Source organism: Bidens hawaiensis, unplaced genomic scaffold, assembly GCF_021521415.1.
Source record: "Bidens hawaiensis isolate Kalapana, Puna unplaced genomic scaffold, B.hawaiensis_p1.1 tig00005637_1, whole genome shotgun sequence".
Taxonomy (NCBI): Eukaryota; Viridiplantae; Streptophyta; class Magnoliopsida; order Asterales; family Asteraceae; genus Bidens; species Bidens hawaiensis.
Window position 1 is genome coordinate 88,803 of NW_027491366.1, and position 14,506 is coordinate 103,308.

The window sequence follows — 14,506 nt, forward strand, 5'->3', positions numbered from 1 at the left end:
GTTCGCTTAGGCGAACTTGTTAACCAAGCGAAGTTGTTAACAAGTTCGCCTAGGCGAACTTGTTGAACGAGCGAAGTTATGGACAACTTCGCCTGAGGCGAAGTTGTCGTGTATTTATATAGGTTACGGATTATCGTTTTAGTGTTGGTTTTTAATGAGTTTTAAGTACGTGTAATTCAGTGAGTCAAGTGACGTGAGGTCGAGAGTCTGTAACTGTGATTATATCACGTGTTGAGTTATTAATATAACGTGAGTTTTGTTCGTATCGTATTCGTGTGTTTGTGTGTTTGTGTTCTACGTCCGTAACGATCTACACAGGGATTCCGCACCTGTGTATATCGGGATATCTCGTGTGATCCGTCCAGGGAACCTACAACTCTGGAACAGCAAACTTCATTATTTTCCTCGTTTTGCATGCTGGACATCCCGGGTCTTCATTCCGGGTCACAACAGGTTCATATTGAGTACTTTAGTGCCTGTGACCTGAAATCCAATAACACACGTATGAAGCAACGATAGTTCTAGAATAAACAGTTAAAACTAAATAATAAACGAACTAAAGCATATACAAAATAACCGACCATCAACATCCTTTCGTTTTATCTATTTTGATTATTGCGGGAATCATAACCGATTCCCGCACACTAGCCAATTCGTTGGTTAGCTACTTCTTTCACGTGTTTTTATCTTAAGGCGAGAACCTTAGGGTTCAACCCCTTTTTAAAAACCTCACATAATTGTGTTTTTGGTTTTATTTCCCCCTTTTTATTTCAAAATAGTGTCGTTTGTCATTAAAACCAAACCGAATAGTCTCATAACATTGAGTATTACCAGACTCATACCACCCAATTCCTTTGTTGTCTATTTTCACCTTAGGGGTTATCTCCCATTTTCCTCCAACCTCAACTTAAGTTAAGATTGGACATTTTTATTTCTTTCTTTTCTTTTACTTTTTCTCGGTGTCGTTTAGGGTAATTACCCAACTTGACCCGTTATTAATGAATTGAGTTTTATTACCCAATTCCCTTTAATATTATGTCAACTTTTCTCCGTGTTATCCAACCACAACCACAGTTCTGGTTGATATTATGGATGAAAGAGTCTAGGTCCATTAACCTAGTACTATCCTTCCAGCACGTCGTTCACACGTTAATTCATTTATTATATGGGAGGGTCTAATTTCAACAACTTAGTACTATCCTCCCTCACGTCCACATTTACGTTACTAACCCGCAGATCATAATGACCCATCAATTTCCAACAGCCCATGTCTGTTGTTCTTTCAACCACCAAACATGACCCAATTAGATCATGAATGACATTCATCTTTCCATTTATTTGGCAATACCTCCGCTTCTATGACCCTGCGGGTCATTTATACTTTGGTTTTACATGCCTTCTCTTCAATCATGGCCCTCTAGACCATTATGACTAACCTTTTACTTTCTTGGATCATTTATCCTTACGCGCGTCACACATCGTTCCTATGATTCCCACAAGAACCATTGTACGAGTGTGCCCGTAAGGTTTATGACTCAAAATATCTTTTTTTTACCCCATCTTTTCCATTTATTCGGCAATACCTCCGCTTCTATGACCCCGCGGGTCATTTATACTTTGGTTTTACATGCCTTCTCGTCAATCATGGCCCTCTAGACCATTATGACTAACCTTTTACTTTCTTGGATCATTTATCCTTACGCGCGTCACACATCATTCCTATGATTCCCACAAGAACCATTGTACGAGTGTGTCCGTAAGGTTTATGACTCCAAATATCTTTTTTTTTTACCCCCACTCACTTACTACTCGTTACATAGGATGTATATGTACTAGTTATTATCAACCCATCGTATCATATGCTGAACACTTACTTGGCCAGGGTAAGTAATCCGCACATGGTACACACGGACTTATTATAAGCAATACATTACCTCCTACGTAAACAGATGTTAAGTTCGTGTCCATTCCTTTTTATTTTATTTAGTAAATACCTTATCTTGTTATCTTTAACATTATTAGATCTTTCATCGTTTAAGAAGAACTATCCGTTTTCGTTTCATAGAACTCTTATGTAGTCACATTCGCTGACGTGGTCATTTTATACCCTTACATTCTTTTCTTTTAGGACATTACTTGGATAATTACCCATGCCACCGTTTCTGAGTTCCATTCTTTCTTTTTACATTTTCTATTAACTATTGTGACTAATGTACGTTATTAACATATTTTCTTTTGGAAATATCAACCTGAATGCTTATCTCATTCAGGATTTCCAAGCCTTATTTATTCGCAAGCAATTATCAATTGCCATGTGAATATCACATACAACTAACTATCACATAATTAGAACGCATACCAAGTCAATACTCGTTCCGGTTAACCTTATATTTGCTTTATCAGTGCCTTAAATCGTCACTTGGTTTAGATTTTCGTGAGCATGTTTTTTGTCTTGCGCCAGAATCGTCCACCATCTCATTAGGTGGGTCATTTATTCCCCTTCATCTTAGATATGGTAATAATATTACTGAAACATATCTCATGTAGTTAGTAACATTTCAATATATTGCAAGCTTGTCTTATAAAACAAGTCATTCTATAACACTAGTTAACACAAGTTACTTCTTTTCTAAACATATCTTTGGTTAAGCCTTTAGGCTACCATAACCATCTTTTACCAAACAGTTTGGGGCAATGTGTTTTCCATAATAGCCCCAATCATCCTTTAGAACAATCATGCCTCTATTTAAATTGCTCAATACAAATACTACTTACCGGATTCCACGATCAAGCCTCGAACCGAACATCCAACCGTTAACCTTTAGCTCTGATTACCACTTGTAAGACCCTAACTCATTAAACAATGTATTTAAGCATAAACATACGCTTAATAGGACCCAAAAAAACAGAGGTAATTAAAACTTTACAATTAACGAACATTACACACTAATACTAAATTCAGTTATCAATTTATTTTGCAGAAGCTTGATCGGTTCGGTTGTGTTCGGCTCTTCGGCAGCTTGATCTTCAATTCGCGACCCTTATTTAATTAAAAACTTGTCATGGGAAGAACCATAACAATTAGTCACATTTCACTTGACCTTTACTTATTCGATTAACACGAATGTATCCAACTCATTTGTTAATACTTCTGTTATCCTTTAATATCATTTAAGTAACTATATCTAATTCAAGACCTTCTTGTCATGGCCCGATCTTCATCCGGGTTCTAAAGTGCATAATTACATATCATACAATTTCATTCAAACGATTAGAAAACAAAGCATTTGAACAAATATATATATATATATAATTTATTTGTTTATTTACTTTTCTTTTTCTTCCTGACCCGGCCGTGTGAGTTTTCAACCCTTCCGGGTCACCTGGGCATGCTTTCTCTCAGAACCTTTACCCGGCCGTGCCAGTTTTCAACCCGGCCGGGTCACCTGAGCATGCTTTCTTTTCACCCAGTTTGCATCCAAATCTATCCTAAACTAATCCAAACTCAATTTGATCACTAGAAAATAGTGTCTAACATATCTAAACCATAATCCATTAACCGGATTCAAATTTCTTAGGTTTTTTTACGCTCCCGTTACCCGGTTTGTGTTTGCATCTCTTTGACCCCTTTGGTTTGCTTTTGGTGAATATTATCACTTATGAGCAAACCATTCACACTTATAAACATTTTTACAACAGATCCTTTGAATTAACAAGATTAAATACTTGAAATAAATAACGAAGCATATAGCCACGTACCTTAATCGCCGACCTTTGCGTGACTCCTTACCAGTTCCGCTTCCCGACGATTCATGTGATCTGTCTAAACATTTTCACATGGTTATTAGCATACATAGCATTCATGGCTCATATTTCATACAAAATTAAGAGCCACTAGTATGCCATCTTTTAACTAGGATTTTCATCAATTAACGAACCAAAGTTCGTTTAAACACTAACTTAAACAATTTATGGGTATTACTCGCATAACTTATTATTGCTCGTTATACCCATGGTTACCAAACCATTTTGAATCACACAAGTTCATAACACTCAGTTCACCTAGTCTAGCAATAATCTTACATTTAAAGCTAAACTAATCATTATTCACATGAGGATTGGACATGAGTTCTTCACTCATGTCACCACCCACACCCCACATATGGGTTTTGTCTCTAAACATCAATTTCACTCCAATTCCTTCACAATTCATGTTCTAAATGGTGATTCTAACTCATTATCATCTTCAATTTCATGTTTCTATCATATACCCTTTTAACCCCAACTTTATGATATTAAGATTCAACACAAACCTCATGTTTAGATGGTGTTAGGAGCTAGGACATGCTTATTCCGTAGCCGGGACACCTTGATTGTGCCTTGATCCTTCCCTATTTGAAGACTTAGGGTTAGGGAGGGTTTCTCCCTTTCTCTTTCTCTGGCATCGACATACATACACACATACACTATGTGTGTGTGTTTTATTTATTTTCTTTTTATTATTTTAACTTTGGGTTTGCCCGGGTTTAGCCCCTATTGTTTCGTTACTTGACACTTGGCTCCAAACTTCTATACACAAGTATGTGTTTGTAAATAATAATGGTTAACTAACCAGGTTAAACCTTAGCCTAGATACTTATTTCGGGTTTAATATCCCAAAACCGAAATATTACATTTTAATATTTTTGGGGTGTTACAGTTTCGGCACCACACGACATCTCGTCATACATATTGCCTTCGGTGACGGATTCGTGTTGAGCATCGAGAACACGCTTTTCGAGATCATTTTTAACAAGAACACAAGTAAGAAGTAAACATTTGAATGGTTTCTTATGACTGAGAGTGTCGGCCACGACATTCGCCTTTCCAGGATCATAGCGAATTTCGCATTCGTAGTCGCTAAGCAACTCGGCCCATCGACGTTGTCTCATATTGAGTTCTTTTTGGTCAAAAATGTGTTGGTGACTCTTGTGATCGGTAAACACCGCACACTTCGTACCATAGAGATAATGTCTCCAATTTTTCAAGGCAAATACGACAGCACCAAGTTCGAGATCATGCGTCGTATAATTTTTCTCGTGAACCTTTAGTTGTCTCGAAGCGTAAGCGATAACCTTGCGTCGTTGCATAAGAACGCAACCAAGACCTTGGTTAGAAGCGTCGCAGAAAACGATAAAATCTTCATTTCCTTCCGGAAGAGCAAGAATAGGAGCATTGCAAAGCATGTCCTTAAGAGTTTCAATGGCTTCTTCTTGCTTTGACCCCCACACAAAGGTTTTACATTTGTGCATTAAAGCGGTGAGGGGCAATGCGATCTTGGAAAAGTTATGAATGAAATGACGGTAATAACCCGCCAAACCGAGAAAAGAACAAACTTCAGTGGCAGTCGTAGGCGGCTTCCAATTCTTAACAGCTTCGATCTTTGCAGGATCAACATGAATACCCTTTTCGTTAACAATGTGACCCAAAAACTAAACTTCTTTCAACCAAAACTCGCACTTAGAAAACTTGGCATAAAAATGCTCCTTTCGAAGCAGATCAAGAATGGTATGGAGATGATTCTTGTGGTCGTTCTCGGATTTCGAATATATCAAAATGTCATCGATGAAAACAATAACGAACTTGTCCAAATAAGGTTTACAAACACGGTTCATGAGGTCCATAAACACCGCGGGTGCGTTTGTCAACCCAAAAGGCATAACACAGAACTCGTAATGACCGTAACGAGTTCGAAAGGCGGTCTTGGGGATGTGATCATCACTAACTAGGAGTTGATGATAACCCGAATGGAGATCTATCTTCGAGAAGCATGCGGCTCATTGAAGTTGATCGAAAAGGTCGTCGATTCGAGGGAGCGGATAACGATTCTTGACGGTAAGCTTGTTGAGTTCACGGTAGTCAATGCACATGCGGAATGAACCATCTTTTTGCTTAACAAATAGCACAGGTGCGCCCCAAGGAGAAGAACTCGAGCGAATAAAACCCTTGTCCGAAAGTTCTTGGAGTTGGCTCAGGATTTCTTTCATCTCGGAGGGTGCAAGACGGTAAGGGGCTTTAGCTACGGGGTTAGCTCCGGGTAGAAGATCAATTCGGAATTCGACTTGATGAACCGGAGGAAGACCAGTGACATCATCGGGAAAAACATCGGGAAAATCACGAACAACCGGGATATCAGATAACTTCTTCTCTTTTCGTTCTTTCTCCACCACGAGTGCTAGGAAGGTGACACATTTCTTGCGCAAATAACGTTGAGCTTGAAAGCACGACATGAGATTAATCTTAGACGTTGGAGTATCACCGAAAACCTTAAGAATACGACAGTTTTTGAGAGGTATACGAATGAACTTTTCGAAACAAACAACTTCCGCATGATTAAGAGTTAACCAATCCATCCCTACGATTACATCGAAACTACCCATTTGCATCGGAATGAGGTCAATTAAAAACTCGACTTTTTTAAGGACTATGACGCAATCCCTGACTACCGAGTCAATCATAATAGAATTTCCGTCGGCTACTTCTATGGAAAAAGGTCTAGACAACTTATCCCGAGGCTTATCAATAATATACGCAAAATCCAAAGATATGAAACTCTTATCGGCACCCGTATCAAACAAAACCGAAGCATGATGATTATCAATGAGGAACGTAGCATTCACCACATCGTTAGACCTCTGAGCTTGATTCACATTCATCATAAATGCACGACCATTGGACCCTTAAGGGGTTTGAGCAACTTGGTTCAAAGGAGGACCTTGAATATCGGGAGCTTGTGTTGATGCTGATAGAGGAGCCATGAGCTGAGGCACAGGAGGTGCATGGGTTTGGGGTGCATAGGCTTGGGGTTGGTAGGTTTGCACTTGGTAGGCTTGAGCAGTATAGTATGGTGCATGGTATACTTGGGCTTGTGGTGGATGGGTAACATAAGGAGGTGCTGGCATGACATGGGCTTGGTTAGCATGGGTGAGTAGTGGGCAGGCGTTACGGAAATGATTAGGGTCTCCGCAGTGGTAGCAAGCTCGGGTATTAGGAACACCGGGCTGAGCAGGGTTAGCAGCAGATCTAGCGGTAGGGGGTGTAGACCGGGTTTGGAAAACTTGAGAACCAGGCGGTGCATGACAAGTACTGGCAAGGTGGCCGTGACGGTTGCATTGAGTGCACAGCCGACAACGAGATTGAACTGGGTGGTGGCGGTTACACCTGGCACAAAGGGGATGTGGGCCAAAGTAAGCTTTCTTGTTGGGGGCATTAGGGTCATTTGGGGCTTGGTTGTTGGATTGGTTGACGGAGTAGTTTTGGTAGTTGGGCTTACGTTTTTGGTGGTTCTTGTTGAAGCGGTTGTTATTGTTGGATGGTTTGGCCTCAGCTTTGGCATCGGTAGAGGAGTCGGTCTTTGTCTTGTCGGGTGTGGGCTTGGAATCCTTGCAGGACAAGGCTCCATCCCCAACGTGACTATCAGTGAGGGAGGAAGCCAGGTCCATCGCCTCGCCGATTGTTAATGGGTTATGACTCATTACGGCATCACGGAAAACGAGTGGGAGACCGCGAATGTACTTCTGAATGCCGCAGGTCTCGGGAGTCACCAGATGTGGCACAATACGGCTCAGCTCGCGAAATCGGCTAGAATAAGTGGAGTTATCGCCACCGATTTGCTTAAGATCACAAAACTCCGCTTCCAACCTTTGCATTTCATGTTCTGGGCAAAATTCCTTTTTCATCGCCTCCTTCAGTTCCTCCCAAGGCATAGCCACGACCAAATCCGACCCTTGGTCGTTTCTCAGGGCATTCCACCATACTACAGCTCGATCGATAAAGCAGCTTGAAGCAAATTAGGTCCGTTTGACATACGAACATTCACAGTGGATAAAATGTTCTCCATTTCTTCAAACCAATGGAGCAAGGTTGTGGCATTTTCCTCCCCACGGAAACACGGAGGTTTGGTGGCTAAGAAGTTACGAAAATCATAGTTATTGGGTGCAGCCGAGGTGGCTGAACCATTAGAGTTGAGGCTCTGGATTTGGGCGACAATTTCAGGCATAGCAGCAGTAAACTCTTTCGCTATTCTAGCAGCCAGGCGGCGGACGCGTGAGCCAGATAAACGTTGATGACGACGGTGATTTCTGAGTGACGACATTCTACGGGAAAATAAGAGTAAAGGTTTATGAGTTGGGGGATCATATGTGTAAATATTTATGGGAAAAACAAAGTTAGTTGAAAACCTTAAGTTTCTGTTATGTTAGTTTCACAAAAATATAACGAAATGCATCTACGGACGTTGGCCTCCCATGAGCTTTCCATGGCAATTTGAATAGCCCAACAATAATTAACGAATAAACATTTGAGTTGGACAGCCCATGAGCGTTACATGGCAATTTGGTTGTCCCAACTAATTAACAAATTATCAATGCAATATAGTTTTTCAGCCCGATGAGCGTCTTTGGCCGACCAAACTAAATAGCGAACTATCGAAACAAGATATGGGTAGTCGGAGTATCCAACAAAATACGAAACAAGTTAACAGATGGATAGTCGGGATTCCCGACTAACCACTTGAAATAACGTAAAACCATAATCGGAAGGTTACCGAATTTAAGCCACGATCCACCGTGAATTCGGTTTTATAAGTATTATAAGGAATGCAACCACTAATGTGGTCACGGTTGACAGCTTAGGGTGTCGGTCATACGGCATTCATGGGTCTCGCTCGGGTCCATAGGGTTGAGTACTGTGGTCAGGTTATCACCAAGGTAAGGATTAGCGTCTTACCTTTGGTTCTCGGAACCGTTTTGCCAATGCCCAACTCACAGTTTCTCTCCCCTTTTTCTTATGATAGGGACATGCCATATAACCTAGCCCTAAGGAGAACGAGTGAAAACAACAGGTGGGAATTCTTAAGGAATTTCCCGCAATTAAAAAGCAATCTAATATTGATTTTAAATTTAAATAAAATTTTAAGTTTTGAGGCATAGCCTCGGAGAAGTGCGTGTGTGCATGACAATAATATAATAAGAAAATTATTAACTAAGGGAAAGCAGTAACAATCAAATAGAACACGTAAGATAAGCAGATAAGCACGTATAGGGATCCTAAACATGTGTCTAAGGCAATCTCTAACGACCTATCTTAAAGCTTCGGCTCTGATACCAATCTGTCACACCCCAACCTACGGCGGAAATGCCGGGGCATGGACTGATTGTCACAGCTCGCATGGTTAATATCATGCAGAATTATAAATTTAAATATCTATTTATTTAATTCAAATAACACCATTATTCATTACAAAAGAAATCCAAGTAAACAAAACATCAAATAATTCAAATGAACATTTAAAGTTTCAAAATAAGCTCTTCTATCATAAGTCCTTAAGCAATTCTTCTAAGTCCACACTTCACATCAAACGGTAACCTACATATGCGTGAAAATAATATAGTTTGTCAACATGAGGTTGAGTGAGCAATACACCAGTTCAGTTTACATATATAATAAAATACGTAGCTGCAACGAGTCAAATGAGATTAACAAATCAACCAATGAGTAAATAAAATGAGATGTCGAAAAGCACAAGGCTAAATCGACTAGCGTATATTCATACTAAAAGTTTTGTTACAAATAATAAAAACTTAAGGGATTACAAAATTGTCCATGAGCTAGCCCGCAGCACGGATGTCTTCTCACAAATGATTGCGGACAAATTCGAGTAACGCATACGTTTATGTCTCGTCTTTTAGTGTCACATTCCTCTCCATATATAGCTTCTTAATAAGGAATCTAAAAACTTAAACCAATAAATTTATTGGGATAAAACAAAATAAGATGCTCTCATCATCAACTTTACATACCGTTAATTTAAACGAATAAAATAAGACAGCCGCTACAAACTGTTGAGCTTAAACGACGAATGTTGAGCTTAAACGATGTATGATGGAAAATTTGAAAAAATGTTGAGCTTAAACGACGAATAAACTGCTTAAGAAAATTCTTGGAAAGAAAAGAGTTTTGATGAGACAAAAGAATTTCACCGACGAAAGAATTTGTCAGTGAAAGTTGATCCCGTCATTCACTTGTCGATCGGTGATAATTTCGTTTGGTAGAGTTCTAGAAAATTAAACACAATAGGGAATTATTCACGTTGAGTGCCCGTTAGTGATAATCCCTTTACATGGTTATGTTATCAATTGGGTAACCTGTCATTGGTAAGCGATGGATTACATATAGTTCTCTAAACTTTTCTTACTCTTCAGGTTTTTTATTGAATATATTTTGTCAGATCAGTTCATCGGTGGTTACAGAAGGATACCATCCGCCGATGATATTAACGAGACAATTAACCCTACATTTACCTGCATAAACTTTTAATCACCCCCAAGGTAACCAATCCTACCCACAATATATAAACAATATATAACCGATATTTGACTAAACAGCTAATAGGTGTTCGGGAGGAATATTTGGACTGCAAACACAAAAAGTGATCCGTGACAAAGTACCTTTGACCCCGGCAGCTTTAAGACTTTAATCAGTCAGTAGAGAACAAAAATCAACCAACTTTTCTAGTCAGTAAAATCTGTCGGACATGACATATTTTCATAAGTTATTCGGAAATCTTAAGGTATATTTATGTCTAACACTATTACATTTTCAAAAGTACTATAACAAACATATATATATATATATATATCATGAAAAACTTAAAACAAACATCTAAAACTTATACGAGGGTCAACTTATCTTAAAACTCTTCAAAATTACATATATAGTAATCATATATCTACACACACATATTATTATGTCTCAAGATTATATAGATCATATAAATGTATATATTAAAAATCGTTATTCTTTGTTCCATGCATAACTATGTATGCTTCAGTTCTTCAACTTCATAAATCATCAAATATGCAAATTCCAACATCAAAATGATCTGAGCTTGTTGAACTCATAAATCCATTCAACTTTTCGTCGCGGTCACAACCACCTTGATAAAACATATGACTCAAACCACCAGAATTATCATGCATGTTCTCTTCGAAGTTCGCCGAAAATCCTTGATCTCCCACACATGTTCTGGTCTCCTCCTCTTGGCTCAATTGAGAAGCTACAAATTTATCAAGATCTCTCCAATCCCGCACTTCTTCGTTACTCTTAATAATGTTGTTTGTGTTTCGTTTTCGGATTTGATTGTCTTCTTGATTGTGTCCATACATTGAGCTTAAGGGTCTCTTAATCGATTGGATGGACGGGCTTTCGAGCTGTGGAAGTTGTATAAACTGATCACGATGAACAAAGTTTGAATTCTCTGCTGCTTCTAACTCTTGCTTGCACATGAAGCTTTCGGTCAAACGAGTGTTAGAAGGCTGAACTGTGGTGTTATAATCCTCCATGCATGATGTAATAAGGCTTGATTGATCAAATACGTAATTCGATTCCCATGGTGTGGTTGTTCTTGTTTGTCCGGTTGCGCGTTTCTTGAACGCTCGACAAACTACCCATCCTTCTTCCTGTTTATTTACCATCATCTTATTTAAATTTAGATCCAAGTGTTAATTAGTTATATGTTTATCAAATTAATATCAAACTTAATTAAAAGGTGAAAGATAAGACTATATATTATCATTGATCAAATTAATAGTATTGAGTGTTATGTAATAGGTGGTAGTTTGATTATTAAAATTTTGAATTTGTAAATTGTTGTTAAATAATAATTATGTATATTATTGGGGCTTTTTGACCAGGAGGTGGTGAAAAAGTCAAATGCTTTCTTTACCACAGAAACACACTCGAATATTCTACACTAAAAGAATGGCCTATGAGCATATGAACACACTCAAATATTCAAAGATAGTGGAGAGCATGCATGTAAAAAGATGATTGAAAACCCAAAAACACACATTATAGAAAGGAAAATAAAAAACATTTCAACAAATTTATAATAATAACAATAACAATATTATTATAAAAATTATTATTATTACTATACTATTATTATTATTATTATAATTATTATAGATGCACATTATATATGTGGATTTAGAATATTCATTTGGTATGGGAAAATACCTAAAACCATAGAAGAAAATTTGAGTGATACACTACGTACGTACTCTAGGTACTAGACAATATGGTTTCCCAACAAGAAGTTTGTCTTTCTCCGTGGGTAGTAGTTACAGCTTTTTCTGTATCTATATCGCAATAAGCAACTATTTTTTGGGATCAGTAATAATATATACGGTGTTTATAGTAACCATAAATGTTCTTTAAGATCTTAAACCCATAATCCAGCAACTAGAATTTTTATCATCGATTGTGCATGAAAAGAAATGTGCAGAAAATACAGAAAGTTTATTAATAAAAATAGATCCAATAAATTAATGGTTTTAAAATTTTAGTACTAATAAATTCAATAGAAACCCTAAAAGAATAATGAAATCACAGAATACCAACCCATAGATTGGACGCATTAATAAATGTATGCTCTAAAACAATGAATTTACGTACGTTGATTCTTTGAATCCGGCAAGAAAACACACAAAGTGGAGAGCATGCAAGAAACAAAATTATTAATTTTCCAAAAAAAGAAAAGCAAAAGGAAAAATAAATGTGTAAGTAACGTAAACTGTATACTATTCTTCTTTTCATTTACCGAGTAAGATTAGTATTGACGGATCTCGTGAGTTTTTCAATTACAGGTACCAGATTAAATAAAACGAAATGAATCAAGATTCAAGAACAATATTATTACCTGAGGAGGGCCATTTTCTTCGGATTCAAGCCTGTACTCATGCATGATCCAATCGGTTTTCTGGCCATTTGGTGCTCTTCCTTTGTAGAAAACTAGGGTTTTCCTCATACCTATGAGCCTTAGTTTTTCGTACACCGCTTTGTCTCTACCGGTAGCCTTCCAAAAGCCAGCCAAGGTTGCTCTATTCGTCCTTGTCCCGGTCGGGTACTTTTTATCCTTGTGACTGAAGAAATACCACTCGTTTTGCTCCTCATATCCGATCCGACATCTCTCTGAGTACAAACACAGTTTTACGTTAGAATCATGAAATAATCACTATCTTCTTCGATCAAAAACCGATCCAGTAACTTAAAGCAAGCACATTGAACAACTCAATGAATCAATATATAAATCTAGCCTTTGATAACTAGCTAGCAAAGCTTGATCTATATATAGACGGTTAGTTAATTTTATTTTTAAAAATATAATAGGGTTTGAGTTGGAAATAGAAAACAAGTAAACAACCCTAATTAGGATTAAGAAAACTAAAAGCTTTAAGCAGATCCAAAACATGATACCCTAGTAAATAATATTTTCTCACTTCAAGATTCAAATCTAGAACATCTGGTTATATATATAACCAGATGATTACGGAGGATCGTTATCGATAGAGACGTTACCTATAAGATCCCATGGTTCGATTCGGTATAGATCGATGTCTCTAATAACATCAAGATCGATCTTCTGAGATGCAACTTTCTTCCGGAGATAGTAACCAACAAGTTCTTCATCTGTAGGATGAAACCGAAAGCCAGGAGGGACACATGATGATTGATTCATTGTGTCCATGATAATGAATGAAAAGAACCAAGTATAATATTTGTACAACTGTCTGATCAGTTAATTCTGCATTCACCGCCTTAGCTTTTATTCCCTTCTGTGTGTATCAGGCTTTATGACTCTTTAAAGTCACGAGTGTGTATACATGGATATTTATATAGCAATGCACATACATGAACATTATACTACTGTTGGTGGTATTTATGTAAGTACATAAAGTTACCTACGTTGGTAAAAGCGGATGTAAAACTTTATATTTTTTAACTTAAATATTCTGATTTTCTAAAACCGGACGACCCCATTCTGCGTTCGAATTTGTAACTTAGATATTACACTATTACGTAATAAATTATTAAAAGTATGTTACAAAAATATGATAATTTTTTTAACGACTAAATGTTACAAGAAAATTGAATGCCATCCTATCAAAGTGAAAATAAATATGAATATGAACGGCTAAATGTTTAAATTAATATGAATATGATATATTCTGAATCTTTCTATATATATATAAAATAGGAAAAAGCTACAGGGGGATATGAGAAAATCATTAGGCAAACGACTTAAAAAATGACAAGTGTTGTAGGCATAATCATCAACTCATTTGATAGTGAGCTACACTCAAAACCATGCTTATCCATCTCTAAAAAGACACACTATTATTGCATATGTATAAAGAATAGTAATTCTGTCATACTTTGAAGGTTTGTAAAGAATTTTTTAGTGGATGGTAATTAAGTTTTTTTTTTAACAGTTTAGCATGGTGGTTTAAAGTTTTTCTGATAACATTATTTAATTTCTATTAGGTGTTTTAATCCATTAATCCCATGTATATTTATAATTTTTAACATTTTATAATAAAGTGAGACAAATGAAATATACATAAACTTTTGTTACTAATCAATAATAACTTTTTTTAATTAACTTGAGATTTGAGTTAGAGTAAAG

General features: G+C 37.3%; 1 protein-coding gene across 1 annotated transcript; it reads right to left on the minus strand.

The window, feature by feature from the left end:
- Positions 1-10,688: 10,688 nt before the first annotated feature.
- Positions 10,689-13,750, minus strand: LOC143630266 (NAC domain-containing protein 37-like). Its single transcript, XM_077099326.1, has 3 exons — positions 13,399-13,750; positions 12,740-13,011; positions 10,689-11,498 (listed from the first exon to the last, which is right to left on the minus strand). Exons 1-3 carry the CDS (start codon positions 13,565-13,567, stop codon positions 10,881-10,883), a joined length of 1,059 nt encoding a protein of 352 aa, XP_076955441.1. The 5' UTR covers positions 13,568-13,750; the 3' UTR covers positions 10,689-10,880.
- Between the last annotated feature and the right edge of the window lie 756 nt (positions 13,751-14,506).